This window comes from Dermacentor variabilis, chromosome 4, assembly GCF_050947875.1.
Source record: "Dermacentor variabilis isolate Ectoservices chromosome 4, ASM5094787v1, whole genome shotgun sequence".
NCBI classification, from domain to species: Eukaryota; Metazoa; Arthropoda; class Arachnida; order Ixodida; family Ixodidae; genus Dermacentor; species Dermacentor variabilis.
The window spans coordinates 12,956,909-12,979,019 of record NC_134571.1 but is presented as its reverse complement, the minus strand read 5'-3'; the positions used below and the strand labels follow the sequence as shown (position 1 = coordinate 12,979,019).

The 22,111-nt window shown below is 45.3% G+C and overlaps 1 protein-coding gene across 9 annotated transcripts in view; it reads left to right on the top strand.

The window, feature by feature from the left end:
• The window catches only part of gig (TSC complex subunit tuberin), a 161,109-nt gene that overhangs the window by 75,810 nt on the left and 63,188 nt on the right, over positions 1–22,111 (top strand). For all 9 annotated transcript variants that reach the window (XR_012827283.1, XR_012827284.1, XM_075688130.1 and 6 more), the window contains 2 exons: positions 12,334–12,436; positions 21,057–21,351. Coding sequence is in view for 7 of the 9 variants with exons in the window: in XM_075688130.1 (XP_075544245.1) it covers positions 12,334–12,436; positions 21,057–21,351 (398 nt within the window). In the remaining 2 variants the exon portion in view is untranslated. The remainder of the gene's footprint in view (positions 1–12,333; positions 12,437–21,056; positions 21,352–22,111) is intronic.

Sequence of the window (22,111 nt, the reverse complement as noted above, 5' to 3'; positions counted from 1 at the left end):
GCAGTTTGTGTAATGCTGGAGTTCTCAAACTTTGTGGCCTTGAGGAACCACGCCAGTTTTCCCAGAGTGCCATGGAACCCCTTCCCTCTCCCTCTCTCCACTGATGTGTTCATTCATTCATTCATTTTATTTCGGCATTACGGTACATTACAGCATGTACATAAATGCTGGGGGCACCGACTAAAAGCCAGAAGCTTGACGGGGTCTGTACCCGATAGTTGCACTTTAACAGGGGCAACAGGAAATGTTTGTACGCAACAAGCTTACAATGCCAAAACTATATGTATGGAAAAAAAAGAAACTAACTAAAAGTGTTGAAATTAACATTAAAATGGAAATACTTTACTTTTATGCATGGCATCTAAATTTATGAAGCTTGGAGAAACTTTTCAGCACAAAATCAAAACTTGACAGCAGCAGCATTACAGGAAACAATGCTGGTTGTTTAAAAGAGTAGGCAATGTATATGCGATCATTTGTTGGCCATAGTTAGTACGGGCCCATGGTGTAAACCAAAACGTGATTTCGCGCATGTCATAAACATGCATTCTTTCACTCAAATTAGCAAGTTCTTTCAAGCACAGATTGTTTGTTTTAATGCCTTGTTTGTAGCGTGTCACTAGTAAAGAATCGTACAAGTAGACAACAGGCATTACGTTTAGATTTTTACAGATGGGCCCTGTGTGTGCGTTATACGGAGCATTGACAATCAAACGGACAGCCTTTTTCTGCAATCTAGAAAGCCTCAGAATGTAGGAAATTGTGGTGGTTCCCTAGACAAGGTAGCAATAGCACAGTTTTGAAAGGAAAAGTGAATTATACAACAGCAGTTTTACTTTCTCAGGCAAAAGAAAGCGTGTGCGCAATAATATACCAACCGAGCAAGAAAGGCTGGCACAAACAGAATCGGACTGCGAATCCCAGGACATGTTTTCATTAAAGAGTACGCGAAGACATTTCACAGCAGGAACTACCTCAATTTTTAATGTGCCAAGAGAAAGTGCTAGATCAAAGTTGACTTTCTTGTTTTTAGCTCTAAATAAAATCGCTTTTGTTTTTGACGTATTTATAGTTAGCGAGTCGTTCAAACTCCAGGTGTGCAGTTTAACGAGTACGTTATTTGCTCTGGATTGAATTTCCAATAAATCTGATCCTAAAAAAGATAAGGTAGTATCGTCAGCATAAACTATAAATTGGCTTTTCATCTATTCTTACTATGTCATTAATATATACATTAAAAAGTAGAGGCCCTCGGATGCTTCCCTGTGGTACTCCACTGTTTAGGGATCGATAGCTTGATTTATAGTTATTAAGTGGTACCTGCTGCTGGCAATCACTCAAGTGGCTTTTCGTGAGTGTGTAAAATGGCCCACGGAATCCGTAATGCTCTAGCTTCTTTAAAAGTGTGGTATGATTAATCCGATCAAAGGCTTTCAAATGGTCGATAAATATTCCAAGTATGTAAAGTTGACGCTCGAAACCATCTAATATGATTTCTTTTTGAAGTAACGTAGATTCTGTGGAACGTTTTTTACTAAAACCAAATTGAAACGGCGTTATGATGTTATGGCGACTCAAAAAACTATTCATTCTTATGTGAATCAACTTTTCAATAGCTTTAGAAAAAATGGGCAGTATGGAAATAGGCCTGTAGTTTGATACATTATTAGTAGCTATTTTTGAGGAATGGGAACACTGCTACAACTTCTGGCTGGGTGACGGGAAACAAATACGCAGAGTCACGTGTTCTCGAAGGCATAGATTCCATGCAGGATGTATTATGAACACTGCTTGCGACAGAGGCAAAAAAATTGTTAAAAAGGTCAGCTAGCTTACAGCCATTGAAAGTATCGTTATCTAATTTGATCTTAGTGGGACCAGTGTTTTCTTTAGAATAACCTTCCAAGAAAGAATTTAGCCTTTTCCAGACAAGTTCCGGTTTTCTAGATACTTCGTGATTAAACAAGTTATAAAAGTATCGTTCCTTTTGACTGCGCAAAAGGCTATTTGTTTTATTTTGATGTTTCTTAAACGCTTGTAAATCGGAGGTGCTTTTTGTCCTAAGGAACCTTTGAAACAGAGACTCACTATAAGGTCTCATTGGAGTATACAGAGAATGGAAAGGGGAGAAGTGGGCATCTTACTGTACACTCAATATTGTAAACACTGAAGTGCTGCCATGTCTCTGGGGGAAGTGGGGAAGGCGGGGCCTCATCCTCTCTAAATCTGTCTAACCAATGTATAGCACTGCCGCTGCATCTGCATGTGCCATCCGTTATTTACGGTTTGGCATGTTATCTTTAATCTTGAAGGCAATTGCTCTTGATGAACTCACAGTAATACATAGACCAGTGGATTAATATCTGCAAAAAAAAATGTCACAATTCACTCGCACTGATACACTGATTGCAATGTGAATCCTAAACGTTCACAGCATCTGACATGTAGCGGTGCCCCTCACGTGCGTCAGAATGCTTATTGTGCATTTTTATTATAGAACAGATACAGTAGGGCAGCAAACCAGCTTGTATCAAAACTGCGCCATGCTTACACCGGTGCACCTGAACCACAAATAACATCTGAATGTGCCTTGCTTGTCCATTACAATATGCCATGTAAATGGCATTGCCCCGCTGGGAAACTTTGGGTGCCTCCACTTTCTCCTCCCCCCCCCCCCTCCTAATCAGGGAAAATTCTTTTTCTGTCAAGAAAAAGACAAATGCATGAAAAAAGAACACCCTACACATTTGCATCAACTTGATTGCGTCTGATTCTAAAAAAAGTGAGTATTTGTGATAGTTGGAAGAAAGAAAGGAAGAGGAGAATTTTGCTTGCCGCACTTGCGACAACTTACACTGGAACAACGGCCAACAAGGAGCGCGCAGTAGCAACTGTGAGTGCAATTTACTCAGGACGTTTACAAGGTACATCATGAATACACGTTGCTACATGAAAGAATAGGTCCATGGCCCACATACTTGTCTAGCTGCATTGCAGTTATGTTGCGCATGGTGACTTCTTCATTCGCTGAGCCTTACGTCTTCACCCCCCTGAACACCCCTTTCTTGCTCTTTCTTCAATTCACGTGAAGTGATCAAGTGGAGTCGAATGAGTGATGTCCCTAGAGCCAGCATTTCGACAATGCGACTTGTATTCGTCCGTTGGCAATAACTGCCACAGCCTCGCAACGGATACATATAGCCATGTAACTTCTTTACTTCTCCCACCACCCACAATGGCAAAATCTAAATAAGTTACTGCATGGTGTATTAGGGAGACGTATTAGCAAGAGCTGGGGGATGGGGTCCTGTCAATTTTTTCAAGTGGTGAAATGTCAAATTTTTCAAATAGAAAAGAATCTTCATGTGTAAGCCAGTGTCAATCCCAGGGGCCTCATTTTGCCAGCCTGTGACCTTTGCGACATAGAGGTTTGGTCTTTTCTTGCATTGAGTGGCTGGCGCTTGTAAGGAAGGGGTAAAGAATTTACAGCTGTGCGAGCTGTTGTTTGATCAGTGGTCGGCGCAGACGGCAAAAGTGTCGCAGGTTTGCGTTGGCGACTGATGCGGATTGCTGCAGTAGTATGGGGCAGCGCCCTCCATCCGGCCCAATATCATTGGTCTGATGTCACCCAGATTGCTGTTAGGAAGCGTAAAGTGGAAATGACTTGCATTCGCGTCGGATGCATGAGTGAATTGTTTATTGCAGTACTAGTCTGCTTCATCAGACCAAACATTGTCAACCGACATCATTGAACTGACATCAAGTGTCGTTTTTCAGACCGAAGCGGAGCGCTCCGAATAACACGAGCGCTGAAGATTCCTTCAGCGCAAGGGGGTGGCGAACGCACGATAATGTGTTCAAACACACACTAGAGGGGGCAGAGGGGCAGGGCATGCACGCCTATCCCCCCTCTCCTCCTAGCATGCACGTCTCCGCTTTTCTACCCTTGCTGTAGCCGCACACGGTTGTCCATATGGGGGCCACGCCTTGGAGGTAATTCTTGGCAAGGGCAAAGGCTGAGCCGAGATGGTTGGTGCCTTCATGCACATTTTGTTCCCATGCGTCTAGTGTTGGCGGTCACTTAATCTCAAGTTTCCGAAGCATGGTGCGAAGGGTTTATTTATTTATTTATTTATTTATTTCTGACTTTCCTGGCCCGAAGGCATTACAGAAAGGAGTGGTAAGTGAGAGAAAAAAAAAGTACATAATTATACAATAATAAGTATTACAAAACGGCAGAAAATACAGCAGTCTTGAAATTGCCAACGTCAGAAATGGCAGCGATGGAGGGAGGAAGGTCGTTCCAGTCGGCGCTGGTTTTAGGAATAAAAGAACCATGACACATCTTTGTTCTAAAATATGGAACACCAGCTTTAAACATGTGATCGAAACGGGATGAAATGTATGAAGGTCGGGTAATAAGATGATCCTTTAATAGTGGGTTGTGGTGATACAGCCTGTGGAAAAGACACAGTCTAAAACATTTACGGCGCAATGAAAGCTCCGGTAATGTAAGTGTGATTTTCATGGAAGTAATGCTGGCGTAACGGGAATAGTTAGATAAGATGAAACGTGCTGCGCGATTCTGGATGGATTCTAGAGTGTTTATCAGTGTGATTTGATGGGGATCCCATACGGTGGATGCATATTCTAGCTTTGGTCGCACTAATGTTTTGTAGAGGGTAAGCTTTATCGGCATAGACGCAGCAGAGAAATTTCGACGCAAGTATCCAAGAACCCGGTTAGCGTTATTAGTGACGTGTTTGATGTGCGTATGCCATGATAAGTTACATGAAATATGGACACCTAGGTATTTGTACGAGTTGACGGATTCAAGAGAAGTATTGTGAAGTAAGTAAAGACGCGTATTGTCAGTGTTAGTGCGGCTTGATACATGCATTGTTTTACATTTATTAACGTTTAGTCGCATGAGCCATTTATCGCACCAGTTGGATATGCTTCTAAGATCGTCTTGAAGCTTATCAGAATCAGTGGGGTTAGTTATTTTGCGATAAATGACGCAGTCATCTGCGAAAAGCCTGATAGATGAATGGGAAATGCATTTAGGAAGGTCGTTTATGTAAATCAGGAAAAGCAGGGGTCCCAGTACCGATCCCTGTGGTACACCCGATGTTACGGAAGTGCGAGAGGATGAACATTCATTAGCTGAAACGTACTGAGTTCGATTAGACAGAAAGCTTTTAATCCAGTTTAGTACATTAGGGTCAATGTTAAGCATGCTAAGTTTAAGAATGAGAAGATCATGTGAAAAGTGTCGAAAGCTTTTGCAAAGTCCAAAAACACGCAGTCTACATCGAAGCCCATATCAGTATGGGTAAATAGGTCATTAGTAAAACATATGAGTTGCGTTTCACATGAAAATGTTTTCCTGAAACCGTGTTGTTCAGTCGAAAAGAAGAAATTAGACTCAAGGAAATCAATAAGATGAGAATGTATAATATGCTCCAATATTTTGCATGGTATACTTGTCAGTGATATAGGACGATAGTTATCGGGGGAATGAGTGTTACCTGATTTAGGGACCGGAACAACCTTGCCAACCTTCCAATCGCTTGGAAGAACTGAGGAACCTAGAGACTGGGAAAAGAGCATCGAAAGCATAATGGAAGAATATGGTTCAGTAATTTTAAGCATTTTACAGTTAATTGAGTCTTCACCTGATGAAGAAGATATTTTCAGGTTTTCAATCAACTTTTGTATGCCGACCCAATCTATATAAATGGAGTTCATTGGTAAATAGGGGCATTTAGTTACCGACGGTAGAATGGCAGGAGCACATTTGTGAAAGACGGAAGCAAATACATCATTCAAAACGGAACAGCACTGGTTCGGAGGGATCGCGACATTGTCAGAACGGGCTAGTTGGATTGTTTTGCTTTCTTTGCCACCAACAATATTCCAGAATTTACGTGGATTAGACTGTAAAAGTGATGGGAGGGTGTTATCGAAAAAAATCTTTTTTGCATTTGTAATAGCAATAGTATATTCTGCGTGAATGCAATGATATGCTGCCCAGCGTTCGGGAAGGTTAGTTGCTTTGGCGCGACGAAAAATACGTTTCGTTTTGTTGCGCAGACGGCGCAGAATTCCAGTAAACCATGGCGAGGAAGGACTGGAAACAATCTTTCTTGTAGGCACATAGCGATCCATTAGTGTTAGCAGTTTGTTCTTGTACAATGACCGGTTCTCTTCAACGGTACGTTCAAAAAAGTTGACTGTGTAGTCAGTAATGAATGATTCTAGTTCATTTAAAATGGATGTGGTATCGGCGGCATTGTAATCACATATAGTTTTAACGGTTTTCTTCGAGCGAGCTTTCTTCTGAAGTGTTAAGTGGAGAAGCGAGTGGTCACTTATTCCTTTAAGGTATGTTGGAGGAGAAACCAAATCTGGAGCTGTTGTAAAAAAGAGGTCTAAAGTATTAGACGAAGTGCTGGTAGTGCATGTGGGTTCATGAATAAGCTGAGTTAGATTAAAATCAGTGCAGATGTCTAAAAAATGGGTGCACTCGGAGGATAACTGCTTAAGGGAGGGAACACCGTTTTGCCACACTATGTTTGGAAAATTGAAATCACCTAGTAAGAACAAATGTGATTTTGGGTATCGAACAACTAACTTGTTAAGGACATCATGAAGGTCAGTGCAGAAATTGGTAGTGGAGGATGGGGACCTATAACACGCGCAAAAGATGAGGTCGCCAGTGGGAAAAGCAACACGAGTGCAAACTATTTCTAATGGTGAGTCAATGGAGATAGTGAAGGAATGGATAGCAGAGCTCACGGCAATCAGTACACCTCCGCCCGTGCGGAAATCGTGATCGTACCTGTAAAAGTTATACGTTTTTTGACAGTCTAGTATTTCACTATCTTTAATTTTTGCTGAAAGCCATGTTTCGGTGAGCACAACTATATCAGCTGAGCATGCGTCTATATGTGATGACAGTGATGTGCGTTTGTTGGCGATACTTCGGACATTTGTAAAAAGAAGTGATAAGGAGTTTGCTTGCTTTGGAACACGAGATAGCTATGCTGCACCCAAATGTGAAGATTGTGGACCCGATGGTTTGTTGTTTGTTGGGGTAATCGCGCTCCTAGCTGGTCCGATCTCGCATACTTCATCTGTAGCTGCGCAATAAACGTAACATTTTTTACCTATGATTAGTTTATGTCGCAAAGAAAAAGACTGGCCGCTGGCCTTGCCAAAGTCATTTAGTGCTTTCCACGATTGACGAGTGGCTTTGCAAAAGTCTTCGCCGACTGAAATACCATCGGCTTTAAACTTCGCTTTTTGCGAGAGTATATGGTCTCTCCGGACAGGCCGCCATTGGAATCTGAACCTGGCAACGTTTAACGTTAGAACGCTATCTAGTGAGGCGAGTCTAGCAGTGTTATTGGAGGAATTAGAGGGTAGTAAATGGGATATAATAGGGCTCAGTGAGGTTAGGAGGACAAAAGAAGCATATACAGTGCTAAAAAGCGGTCATGGTTATATTGCGCTCAGTTTTACAAACACGATACTAAGGAAGGACAGAGTTGGTAGTTTGCGCTTCGTCCGTCCACGTCCTGTCCTTCCTTAGTATCGTGTTTGTAAAACTGAGCGCAATATAACCATGAACGTTCACCAACTAGCCCCCTTCATTGCTTTACTAAAAAGCTAAAAAGCGGGCATGTACTGTGTTACCGGGGCTTAGCGGAGAGACGAGAACTAGGAGTCTGATTCCTGATTAATAAGGAAATAGCTGGTAACATACAGGAATTCTATAGCATTAACGAGAGGGTGGCAGGTCTTGTTGTGAAACTTAATAAGAGGTACAAATTGAAGGTGGTACAAGTCTATGCCCCTACATGCAGTCATGATGACCAGGAAGTCGAAAGCTTTTATGAAGACGTGGAATCGGCGATGGGTAAAGTCAAAACAACATACACTATACTGATGGGCGACTTCAATGCCAGGGTAGGCAAGAAGCAGGCTGGAGACAAGTCAGTGGGGGAATATGGCATAGGCTCTAGGAATAGCAGAGGAGAATTATTAGTAGAGTTTGCAGAACAGAATAATATGCGGATAATGAACACCTTTTTCCGCAAGCGGGTTAGTCGAAAGTGGACGTGGAGGAGCCCGAATGGTGAGACTAGAAATGAAATCGACTTCATACTCTGCGCGAACCCTGGCATCATACAAGATGTAGACGTACTCGGCAAGGTACGCTGCAGTGACCATAGGATGGTAAGAACTCAAATTAGCCTAGACTTGAGGAGGGAACGGAAGAAACTGGTACACAAGAAGCCAATCAATGAGTTAGCGGTAAGAGGGAAACTAGAGGAATTCCGGATCAAGCTACAGAACAGGTATTCGGCTTTAACTCAGGAAGAGGACCTTAGTGTTGAAGCAATGAACGACTATCTCATGGGAACCATTAAGGAGTGCGCAATAGAAGTCGGTGGTAACTCCGTTAGACAGGAAACCAGTAAGCTATCGCAGGAGACGAAAGATCTGATCAAGAAACGCCAATGTATGAAAGCCTCTAACCCTACAGCTAGAATAGAACTGGCAGAACTTTCTAAGTTAATCAACAAGCGTAAGACAGCGGACATCAGGAACTATGATATGGATAGAATTGAACAGGCTCTCAGGAACGGAGGAAGCCTAAAAACAGTGAAGAAGAAACTAGGAATAGGCAAGAATCAGATGTGTGCGTTAAGAGACAAAGCCGGCAATATCGTTACTAATATGGATGAGATAGTTCAAGTGGCTGAGGAGTTCTATAGAGATTTATACAGTACCAGTGGCACCCACGACGATAGTGGAAGAGAGAATAGCCTAGAGGAATTCGAAATCCCACAGGTAACGCCAGAAGAAGTAAAGAAAGCCTTAGGAGCTATGCAAAGGGGGAAGGCAGCTGGGGAGGATCAGGTAACAGCAGATTTGTTGAAGGATGGTGGTCAGATTGTTCTAGAGAAACTGGCCACCCTGTATACGCAATGCCTCATAACCTCGAGCGTACCGGAATCTTGGAAGAACGCTAACATAATCCTAATCCATAAGAAAGGGGACGCCAAAGACTTGAAAAATTATAGACCGATCAGCTTACTGTCCGTTGCCTACAAAGTATTTACTAAGGTAATCGCAAATAGAATCAGGAACACCTTAGACTTCTGTCAACCAAAGGACCAGGCAGGATTCCGTAAAGGCTACTCAACAATAGACCATATTCACACTATCAATCAAGTGATAGAGAAATGTGCAGAATATAACCAACCGTTATATATAGCTTTCATTGATTACGAGAAAGCGTTTGATTCAGTCGAAACCTCAGCAGTCATGGAGGCATTACGGAATCAGGGTGTAGATGAGCCATATGTAAAGATACTGGAAGATATCTATAGCGGCTCCACAGCCACCGTAGTCCTCCACAAAGAAAGCAACAAAATCCCTATAAAGAAAGGCGTCAGACAGGGAGATACGATATCTCCAATGCTATTCACAGCATGTTTACAGGAGGTATTCAGAGGCCTGGAGTGGGAAGAATTGGGGATAAAAGTTGATGGCGAATACCTTAGCAACTTGCGATTCGCTGATGATATTGCCTTGCTTAGTAACTCAGGAGACCAATTGCAATGCATGCTCACTGACCTGGAGAGGCAAAGCAGAAGGGTGGGTCTGAAAATTAATCTGCAGAAAACTAAAGTAATGTTTAACAGGCTCGGAAGAGAACAGCAGTTTACGATAGGTAGCGAAGCACTGGAAGGGGTAAGGGACTACATCTACTTAGGGCAGGTAGTGACCACGGATCCGGATCATGAGGCTGAAATAACCAGAAGAATAAGAATGGGCTGGGGTGCGTTTGGCAGGCATTCTCAAATCATGAACAGCAGGATGCCACTATCCCTCAAAAGGAAAGTGTATAACAGCTGTGTGTTACCAGTACTCACATATGGGGCAGAAACCTGGAGACTTACGAAAAGGGTTCTGCTGAAATTGAGGACGACGCAACGAGCTATGGAAAGAAGAATGATGGGTGTGACATTAAGGGATAAGAAAAGAGCAGATTGGGTGAGGCAACAAACGCGGGTAAACGACATCTTAGTTGAAATCAAGAAAAAGAAATGGGCATGGGCCGGACATGTAATGAGGAGGGAAGATAACCGATGGTCACTAAGGGTTACGGACTGGATTCCAAGGGAAGGGATGCGTAGCAGGGGGCTGCAGAAAGTTAGGTGGGCGGATGACATTAAGACGTTTGCAGGGACAACATGGCCACAATTAGTACATGACCGGGGTAGTTGGAGAAGTATGGGAGAGGCCTTTGCCCTGCAGTGGGCGTAACTAGGCTGATGATGATGATGATATGGTCTCTCATCTTGGAAGACACAAACTTAGCTATAACAGGCCGTGTCTTGCCGACAACGTATGTGCCTAGCCTATGAGCCCTATGGATTGCGGCTTCCGAGGGAGTCATGTTGAGACAATTTCTAAGAAAGTGATGGATCTGGACTTCTGATTGAGCCCACGTTTCTGATACGTTGTCTGCGATCCCATAGAAGATCAAGTTGTCGCGTCTTGAATGGTCCTCCAGAACGTCTAGTCTTGACGCGAGCACAGCGCTTTCATTTGAAACTGCTTCATGGACTGCGGTAGTAATATCACTTCCTGAAGGCATATTTTCAAAAGACTCAACCGCAGCTTCCACGGCAGTCACTCTATTGGAAAGGTCTGAAACGGTCTCAGTGAGGTTTTCTTGGTTAGCCTTTAGTTCAGCTATGGCAATCATCATCTCGGCATGTCGCGTGTCAAATTTTAACGACAAAGCAGCTATGGCGGCCATAACTTCATTGTGCTTATGTTGAGCTTCAATATGGGGACCAGGGTTTAATTCTACATCCCCGGAAAGTAAGAGCAACATAGCAACAGAGACACAATCACTCAGAGTGGCAGCCAGCACTTGTGGGCAAGGGAAGAGCAGCAAACCGACATTGTTTGTACGTTTACAAAAAAGCGATTCGGACTGACTAACCTGCACAAGAAAGCAGAAAGGAGAGCTTAGCAGCGACCGCATGGTAGCTGCTCTCCCGTGCCCACTGGAAGCGCCTTGCTGATGCCAGTTGCTTAAATCTGAGCGCTGCAGTGCTGCCGCTGGCGGCAGTGTCCGTGTCCCACTTGATACCGGCGTGAAGATGATGTTTTCCATGCTCAGATAATCAAGGCTGTTGTCAGCTGCTTGTGGCGGTGGATCCAGCAGGAAATTCGATAGAGATGCGGACGTAGCACACGTGCTAGACGGTGACAACGATGAGCCGAAAACAGCAATCTGCACAAGAAAGCAGAAAGGAGAGCTTAGCAGCGACCGCATGGTAGCTGCTCTCCCGTGCCCACTCTAGCTTGCATTGTGACAGTGAGTGTTCTTGGTCATCGAGTGAACTTTGCCTAAGCACACATTACATCGATAAATCTATGAACCTTACTTTGTGCAGTTGTCTCTTTGCTGTTGTCATCAATGCTCTACATTTCAGGTGAAACATTTTTTTTTTCGGTTTTTCTCAGAACAAATATCTATACATTTCTGCATTTTTGTTTTTAATTTGAGGGTGCCACCTGATAATGGCTGCGGGCACTAAGCATGGTTAGCCATGGTGTCAAAGATTTATGGTGTGACGTGCGGCGTAAAACGTGAATCTCTTGGACCCCTTGAGCATTGCTCTCGGTGCGCATTGCTCATGGTGCTATCAGCACCGTGTGTACTGGCACTCGTAACCATGTTATTGTGGCCCGATCTTCTTGTGATTTGTTTAAGTGATTACTGACAAGATACTATCCACCAGGAATGTTCTGGGAATTTGCGAAATTATTTTTGCTGCAGTAACTTTAAAATCTTAAATTAACAAAAGTAATAATTTAATTTGCTGCAAGTACAACTTCGTTATACTGAGGTGTGACTGTGCATATACTCGTATATATATAATATATATATATATATATTGTATAGAAGGATTTCAGCGCTTTCTAGTGGGTTGTTCTCTTCAGCAATTTTGCTGGTGAGTGCCGCTCATGCTGAGAGTCTGTGCATTGTGCTAACAGTCGGTCCCAAACAGCAGCGACTAATAAACGCCTTTACAATGTATATATATTAGAGAGAGAGAGAGAGAGAGAGAGAGAGAGAGAGAGAGAGAGAGAGGTGGGGGTAGTTGTGTGATAGGTGTATTGTAAAGCCCAAGGGGCACTACCAAGCTGCAAAAATCTGTGCAAATACAGCAACTTGGAACTGCATTCATTTTTGCCTGCTGCCTGTGAAACAGCTACTGCTCACTCTTCATGCAGGTTCAGTGAAGTAGTGGTGGCCTTGGCCCACCACCTGGTGGCGCTGTGGTTCCTCAAGTGCCGCGTTGAATTCCGCAAGGACCTTGCACCTTTCATTATGAAGGCAAGTTCTCCACACAGCTTTCACCAAATTTGTGCGGACCTTTACATTTCTTGAAAGTGTGCTTTGAAAATTGGCTGTTGCATGCTATAACCTCTTCTGCCCCATAGTAACCAATCGCTTACATTGCTTTTATTCCTTTTCAGGATTAGCTCAGTTGTATGTTTGTGAAATGTCCAACCCTGATTTAAAATCTGAGCCATGTGGAACTGTGTGAAAGTGGTTTAGGCACATTACTGCTGTAAGCTGTGGTGAAAATTCCCAACAATTCAGTCTAGGCCATTCTGTCATCATATACGACAGAAGGTAACCATTAAGTACCTCTCAATTACTGTGAGTTGACACAAAAATAGAGCATGCAGCATGAACAAGCCAATGTACAACGCAATGCCACATTTTCATCTACATCTTTTGGCCAATAAAAGCTGCTTTTATGACAAGAATCATAAGGCGACAGTTACTTTCTCCATTTACATGAAGATGCTGCCTCTAGCGTGTAACTGGTATATCTGAACAAAAAATGGTGTTTTCGTATTCATAACCTATGAGTCTGTTATAAGAACCACGTTCAAAAGTTATTAAGCCCCGTGCGCACTTTGTGGCTGTGTAGGATAATTATTACTGTCATATTCTTTCCTCTTGGGCAGTCTACCTTTGGAATGTTTTTTCTAAGAATTTGAATCACATGCAAGTCTTATGTGGATCATTTATAAGATAGTATAGACATAGTCAGTGTATGAATAATTGTATGACTGATAAATGATGTAACAGATGAATCATCACAAGACTAGAGAACAGGGTGGGGTTGTGTCCTTACAAATAGAGTGTATAACCTTACAGCATTAAAGTATTAAACTTGCATAATTAGGGTTCATTTTCTCCCAAAAGTAATTACACAAAATTGGCAGGTGTATTCATTATGCAGGCTGAAATCGTATGGAGCATTTCAGGATACTGAAACCTGAAAAAAATTCTGCAGAACCCATCTCACAATGACTGTCGACGGTAATGCCTTTAGCATTGAATTGACATAGTGACACAACATATTGCCACCATCGAAATGAGATGTGTGAGGTATGTACTACAGCGGGACACCTCTTTTGTGCTTCCCTGAGAACACTCGACGCCATCTAGTAGCACCACCGCAAAGTTTGCACATGGCCTTCGAAATCCATGGTGTGTCTGTGCGTACAAATGCTGAGAAACTCGTCATGAGGCAGCAGGGCTCCTCTCTCGTAGTTGCACTACTAATCTCGTTGGCGCGGGATTGAATCCCAACCATGGCGGCCGCATTTCAATGGGGGTGAAGTGTAAGGATGCCTGTGTACCGTGCATTGAGTGTATGTTAAAGAAACCCAGGTGGTCAAAATTAATCTGGAGTCCCTTACTACGGTGTGCCTCAAATCGTGGCTTTGGCGCATAAAGCCCCAGAATTTCTTCTTCCTCTTCTTCTTCTTCTTATTCTTCTTCTTCTTCTTCTTCTTATTATTATTATTATTGCATGATGAATGCACTGGGTATGTGCCGCTCTTCAATGAACCTCTCACCAACTTGGGTCACTGAGTATCTACCACTAGGTGTGTGGCAAACGAGGGAACAATCCTCAGCATTCGGGTGCACTGGTGTGCCGCGCTTCTCGTTTCGGAGGCCACGTGTGGACTTATTGGCAGTGCCACTGGATGACACAGCGTGTCCAGGAAGAAGCACGAGAAAGGAGCCTGGCTGCCTCATGACAGGTTTCTTCGCGTTCGCAGGCCATGTGCAGGCTTTGTATCAGCACTGGTAGGTGGCACTGAGTGTTCTTACAGAAGTGCGAAAAAGGACTCCCGCTGCAGTACACACTTCATACATAACTCGTTTCATCAGTGGATATACGTTTTGTATATTAATTCAATGCTAAATGCGTTACCCTCTTCAGTCATCATGAGATGGATTCTGCTGAAATTTTTATTCTCTGCTCATGCCCGAGTCTGTCCTGCCTGGCACGCACACCACTCTGCGCTAGCGTTGGCGGCTGTGCTAGCCTTGGAATCACTACTTAGCACAGCTGAGGGCAGTGCCGATGGTGCTTCTGCTACAGGGCTCCTTCTCAAGAAAGCAGTGTAGGCAGCAAATTAATGTGTGGTCTTGTTCATGCAGCATCGTGGTGGAGGAGGGAGTGCTGCACTAAGATCTTGTCTACGACAGCAGATGTAACACTGGCTTGTAGCGGTGCTTTGCTGAAGGCAGGTTTCAGCCGTTCGAGAGCAGTGGTGTGGGGCTCACTCCTGACATTGACAATGTAGGTCATGTCACAGTGCTTGGGAGCAGGGAAGGGCCTGAGATAGTGAGGATTGAGGGCAAGACGGAGAGGTGCATTGTAACACTAGTAACTATTGTTAGATACGGGACCTTTTCCTGAGCCTACTTCGAGTTTACCAGACCGCATCGAATCGCACCACACCTAAGTAAGGAATGCAGAAGCAGATCTACCCCGTTCCCGAGGCGCGGCACATGCAAACGAGTTGGTGTCCCCCACCTCGTGTGCCGCAGGTGGAGCTATTCACTGCTTGACTCTTCCCGGAAGTGTAGCGAGAGCCTGGCACTGTTCCAGGTAACGTGGGCCCCGAGGCAAGACTGCTGTAATGCGCCGTGAAGCCCTAGCAGCAATCCCCCCACCCGCCTTTGTGAAGGCAGTTGCAGATCGGGAAGGCAATACCGCAGAGAGAAGTAAGCCCTCGGACAATTGGGGCTCAAGGAGCAACCCTGTGCGCCGGGTGTGACAATCGCACGGGCGCCTACCATTGGCCGAAAATGACGCCAACTGAGCGGGGTCGCCGATTAGCCAAACGGGACGTGACTTCGAGACACCGAAAGGGTTAAAAGCCAGAGACCGGGAGCAGCAACAGAGCATTCCTTCATTCATCTCTTTCGAGCTTCTTGCCACGGGCCGCAGCGTCCGAGTTGCTGCCGGCCCATAATGACTCTATGACTGTTAATTTCTTGGTCCTTTTACTGTAAATAATGTAAATAAACCTCCAGTTTTTCATCCCGACGTCCTCCTCACCCTCGGCCAACTCCCGCACCCAACGGCAAGGTCATGGGGTCTGGGGGACAGAAATTGGGATTGTCCTCCAGATCCAACAACTGGTTGACAGCGGTGGGATCGTCTCCAAATGCAACAAGTGGTGGCAGCGCTACGGATGAACCTTCGTCCAAAGATCCAACAACTGGTGGCAGCGCTATGGATTAACCTTCGTCGAGAGAAATCCTAAGGAACTGGGAACAGCGAAGAAGAAAGAGCCTTCGACCCAGAGAGTCCTGAGCAACCCGGAACAGCGAAAAAGAGCCTTCGTCTAGAGAAGTCCTAAGGATCTGGGAACAACGAAGAAGAGCGAGCCTTTGACCCAGCGAGTCCTGAGGAACCGGGAACAGCGGACCAATGAACCAGATGGCAGGGTGCTGCAACCGTAAGTGAGCGTGTGGTTTTTTTTTTCTTTTTGATTCGCCAGACTTCAAATGTTGTGTTTATTTTGATAGTTCTAGGAATTGGGAATTTGTTGCATATTGTGTGTTTGCAAAAATTAATTAAGAAAAACAGTTCTAACCACCAGTCAGGGCAGCTGCCATGGATCTTAAAAGGTTGACGAGGTTAGACTTGTTGTTGGTGTGCGACGATTTAGGAGTTGAGGTGGACGAACAGATGAAAAAGCCAGCTATCATAAAGGCAATTCAAGATAGTGGCAATGATGATGAAAGTATTAAGATTGGTTGGGAGGTGATACAAGAACCACGGGAGCGTGAGCACCAAGAACTTAAGATTAAGTGTGAGCGTCAAGAACGGGTGAGCAAAAGTACGAGAAAGAGAAGGCAGCATTGGAAAAACAAATACAATATTTTCAGCAGTCAAAGGCACAGAGACAACGGCTGGCTGAAAATTCTGTAGGTAGTACAGAGCAAAAGAATGAGGAAGTATCTAGCGGATTTTCGCCAAAAGCCAACAAGAAGAATAGTGCTTGTGAGATTGGCTGCACATTCATAGGTGAATGGAAAGGACTAGCCGCTAACGATGCTTTAGTGGCAACAGAGGCCGTTAAAGGCCAGAGTGAGAGTGACAAGGTGCTGTGCCAACAGAGGACTGTAGAGACAGCTAGGCCAGCTGCGAACAAATTGGCAAAGTTACCGCACGCGTGCGTCGCATCTCATGGTATCGAGGTCATTAACGAGGTACAGGGTACTGTTGACCCGACAGACATGAGCACCCTTGTCAGGTCAGATCTGCGTGCCGAAGAGAAGTGCCAGCTGGACGATGCAGTTGAGGGCAGTTCGCAGGATTACGAGCTCCGTAGCTCAAGGGAAGACCACTGCATTGTTCAGGGATCGGTGCAGCTCTCCGCCAGTCTAGGTAGCCAAGAGAGGGATGATTTAGTTAAAGATCATTCAGACTGTGCGGGTAAGAGACCAATACGGGCCGACGAAATGTGTAACGGCCAGCACGAGGCGCGAGAAGGCGACATGAAAGAGAGCTCGAGGAAAAAGCGCCGTAGAAAGAAGCGCGCTAAAGATCGGAATGCGGGGGCTAATGTAGCGCAGCCAAAGATGGCGAAAGACGCAAAAAGCCAGGACGCAAGGAAAAGAAAGGTGCGGTAATCATTGACGTTGTTGACGCATCAAACACGTTCGAGCCACCGGTCGAAAAGAGACCGAGAAGCATGTTCTGCACGGACGCAGACAAAGGGCAGAGGGCAGTTATGTTCCTTGTCGGTCCGTTGTTCTTTTCGAAGTTCAGCGTGTTCAAAGAAGCGCAAGGTGGCAAGACGAGACCAGATGGTAGGGAGTTGCGACGCGGTCAGTCGAGTTCGTGATGAAAGAGGGGCGCCAGGACGCAAATTGGCAGGAGACTGTAACGTCTTGGAGGAGCTGATAGTGAGTCAGCCCTTTTGTTGTTCCTGGATAGCCAGTGTAGCTTTTGAACCGCAACCACCTCGAGTACGGCTCAAAAGTATGAGTCAATCGTAAGCGTTTGAAACGGGAGGCCAAGAGAGCTTCCGCAGAAGAAAAGCATGTCGTTTTGTTTTATTTTTTTTAACATTTTTGAAATTTTCGCGATTTGAGGCTAGAGTTTCTTTCAATAAGTAAGGTATGAGCTTTCTTTATGTTTTCGTTTGAGAAGCTCCGAGGCTTGAAAGAGGTGTTTTATTTAAACAATTAGTCTCGTGAGTGTTAGTTAATGAGTATATAGGCTTTCTTTTTTTTGTGTGTGAGTAACCTGAGTGTCAAGGTTATCGTTGAGAGGCCTATCATAACGTGCGTGTGTATTAGTTAACCTTCTTCTTCTTGTTTTTTTATTTTCTAAGGTTAAGCGCATAGTTCCTTTAGCGCGTGTCCTGTGCGGACGGAAGGAAGCAGATTCTTAACGACTGGGTTGCTTGTGTGTGTTGAGGGCAGCTGTATTCTGACTTCTCAAGTGAGCGTGCATGGAACGAGTTAATAGCAGACGCATTTTTTAAGGGTTCTACGGAGTGCGTAAGTTACGCAAGTGTAGTTGTTCGTTTAAGGTACGTGTCCTGTATAGACTAGAGAAAGACGTGAGTAAGCGTGATGGAATGTTTGCGTGCGACGCAAGTACGGGTTCGAAATAAGGACCACAAAGCTAGCGCGCTTGTGATTACATACTTGTAGAGTTGACGAGACTGTTCAGTGGCCCCAATACGTGTGATAAGTATGCCACTGCAATAGGTTGGAAACATGCTGTCGTGTAGTTAGGCCACTTAACTTATATTTGGCTATTTTCATTTGTTGTTTGCAACGACAATGGCCCTTTGTTTTGCAACAACGTCACTCTGGTCTTGTCGGCATTCGGAGAGAAATGGATAGCAGTTTAGAAAGGTGGTTGGAACTGCTTTATCAAAATAGGGGAAAGAAAAGATCAGGGTTCATTTTGACTTAGTAATAGCCTGGCGAGTCAAAGGTGAAGAGCCTGCGCTTACACATGGTGCAGCGCTGTGTTGTTTTGTTTGTTTGACGTACGTTCTCCAGGGCCCAGGATACCGAAGTTCGTCACACGAGGCTCGACACCAGTACCCTACATGTTCTTTCAGCGTTCCTCATGGCCAGCGAATTGATTTCACCAGCCAGTGCGAACTTCCGGGGTGAGGAGGAGCTGTTAGATACGGGACCTCTTCCTGAGCCTACTTCGAGTTCACCAGACCGCATCGAATCGCGCCACACCTAAGTAAGGAACGCAGAAGCAGATCTACCCTGTTCTCGAGGCACGGCACGTGCAAACGAGTTGGCGTCCCCCACCTCGTGTGTCGCAGGTGGAGCTATTCACTGCTTGTCTTTTCCCGAAAGTGTAGCGAGAGCCTGGCACTGTTCCAGGTAACGTGAGTGCCGAGGCAAGACGGCTGTAATGCACCGTGAAGCCCTAGCAGCAATCTCCCCATCCGCCTTTGTGAAGGCAGTTGCAGACCGGGAAGGCAATACCGCAGAGAGAAGTAAGCCCTCGGACAATTGGGGCCCAAGGAGCGACCCTGTGCGCCGGGTGTGACACAATTGCACGGGCACCTACCATTGGCCGAAAATGACGCCACCTGAGCGGGCTCGCCGATTGGCTGAAAATGGCGCCACCTGAGTGGGGTTGCCGATTGGCCTAACGGGACATGACTTTGAGACACCGAAAGGGTTAAAAGCCAGAGACCGGGAGCAGCAGCAGAGCATTCCTGCATTCATCTCTTTCGAGCTTCTTGCCACGAGCCGCAGCGTCTGAGTTGCTGCCGGCCCATAATGACTCTATGACTGTTAATTTCTTGGTCCTCTTACTGTAAATAATGTAAATAAACCTCCAGTTTTTCATCCCGACGTCCTCCTCACCCTCGGCCAACTCCCGCACCCAACGGCAAGGTCCAATATCTGGGGGACAGAAATTGGCATTGTCCTCCAGATCGAACACTGCCTCAACGAATGTCATTGCTAATATACAGGCGTTAAGACTGACCACGATGGGTCTGTCTCCAAGCTCCAAGTTGAAAAGACCTTCCGAAGATTCTTGATGTAGTGAGGAGTGGCAGGGGATGGTGCCATTGCTGTGAAGAAATTGCAGGGAAAGTGTGGTGGGGGGCTGTAGACCAGCTGCATGCTGGAACAGTTGAAATTGTATTTCAGTGTAAAGTCTATGCCGAGGAGAGTTTGCGGAAGGTGCTTCACCCACTGTGACAGTGTGCCATGTGGGATAAGCACTTACTTGATGTGCCTGTGTGTGCGTTTCGCAAGTAAGTTGGTTTAAGGAAGCTAAGCACTGGTGTGGCAACGGGTCGTCCCAAGCTTGGGCAGATGCTCATTGAAGAGGGCTGACTCGAATTGCTGTCTGTAGTCAGTTATGATATTTGAGGGATAACTGGAACACCCTACTTAAGTCATGCCAAATGCTGCGGCAACTGGCACTGTCAGAGGAAGGCGTGGCTTCCAGCCACTTGGTGAAGCAGTCGATGCACATAAGCAGATAGCAGAAGCTTTGGCATGCGGGAAGAGGGCCCACAATGTCCAGGCGAATCATGACAAACTGGCCACTGAGTTGCAGGAACCGTTGTACAGGAGGAACTGTTTATTGTGGCACCTTAACATGCTGACACACTGTGCATGCATGAACCCAGTCGCGCATTCCAGCATTCATGTGCACCCAAACGAAGCATGAAGAAATGAGGTGCTGTGTGGCACAAATACTAAGATGGGCCAGGTGATGGAAAGTGTGGAAATTTTGCTGGTGCAAAGCAATGGGAATCTATGGTTGGGGAGTGCCAGTTGATGTATCTACATTGGGGCCTACAGCACTGGCTACAGTGGTGCCTTCGATGTTGATACCTTTGAGCTTTAGCGACGTTGACAGTGACAGGGCACTGCAGGCATTAGGGCCAGAGTTGCAGACACCATAGTTTGTCTGGTTTGGAAAGACACCATTCTTCTGGCTGGTATGGGGCTGTAGACGGCGCTCAATGGCTGGCAGTGCTGAGCCAGTCCTTGCTGGTGTGCTGGTTAGGTTTTCTGTGGTCACCAATTATGTGGCAGCTGAGTGGCAATGGGCCACCACGGTTATTATTATTATTAATTTTTTTTGGCACGGCATAATATTTCGGTGGTTAGTCAAGCTTTCTAGCTTCTGCGCATAAGCCGCCCGACTTTTGCCTGTTCACAAAAATCGAAAGGCACCTGAAAGGAATGCACTTTTAAAATTCGAGAGGACATCAAGTGATATGCAATGGCTGCCTTAGCAGCAGTTCCGAAGGAGAAGTTGCCGGACTGTTTCAGGAAGTGGAAAGAGCGTGGGACTCTGTGTGGAAGCGGTAGGGAACTGCTTTGAAGAGGATTAGGATGATGAAAACACCAATTGATGCTTCTATTTTTTCAGGAGCATGATTGGGTACTTTTCAGACAGGCCTTGTACATATATGTTAATACATTATGTAGCTGCAAAAATAAAATGGGTAGTTTGAAGTAGTGTTGTGCTTGCATCACTACTACCTTCTACTGAATTTCACCTTGTCATTCTGCAGATTTTACTCGTGGATTCAGCGTTGGTCATGCATTTGACAAATGATGCAGTACTGTTGCAACTGAGCAGTGCGTCTGAGCTCTGAATGGTGTGCAGAACCTGCGTGCCCAGCTGGAGCTCGGGGAAGAGGAGAGACGAGACCCTGCAGTGGTGAAGCTACAGGAGGAGTTGCTGGCCACTCTGGGTGACCTCGTGGCCCAGTGCAGCTTTGGCAGCTGCGGGGCACAGCCACGACGCTCGGGTGCAGCAATGTTTCTGCTAGAGCAAGGCCGTGCACAGAGCTGGCTGCTGCCCGGACACAGACTGGTCACCATCACCACCAGTGGCTGTGCAGGCCGTCCAGCACGCCTAAGTCTCTGTGATCGTTGTGCTCTCTTCTGTCAAGAACCAGGTACCACCACTATCTATCTTGTCCTACCCTTCCAAACTTTACTCTCCTGTAGTGTGACAGTGCTGGCAGCTAAAAGGAACAGTCTTCTCGGATGAGAAACAGAAGCACTTGGAGTTTCAGCACATGCTCTTAAACTCGTAAAGTGCCATTCTGGTTGGAACAGGGCTGGCTCACAACCAAGGTATCATTTGGTAGTGATGACAATACCAAAGTATCATTTGGTAGTTATGACAAGTATGAATGGTAAGATAATGGGCACTGAAGAGCTTTAACTCAGAAGTTGCCAGCAGAATTTTCTTGTGAAAATGCAGTGGTGTGCAACTGTTGTAGGCTGCAAGCAAAACTTCATGTGCCTGCTGGTTTCTGTGAAATTGTCAGCACAACCTCTGTTTATGAAATAAAGAAAAAAGACTATATAAGGTAGTTGACATAAATTTGAAAGAAATGTTAAGAGTATGTTACGGTATCATGTTCGTTCATGGCTGCATCCAATCACTGCTCTTCTCCACTACTTGTGTCTTTGTGTGGTGTGATACACAGGGAAATCATGTGTTGTTTTCTCTGCATCGTGCCCACCACTGTGTGCTGCCAACTAGTGCATCAGTGTGCAGTATTACGAGTTCTAGGAAGTGCCTAGTGGTAAGCAGGATGATTTACTTTTCATTTCAAGTCATTAGCCATTAGAAGTTGAGACAAGCAAGAAGCACATCCAGAATCTAAAGCATAAAGGTGGAGTGCATGAATAACTTCTATGAACAAA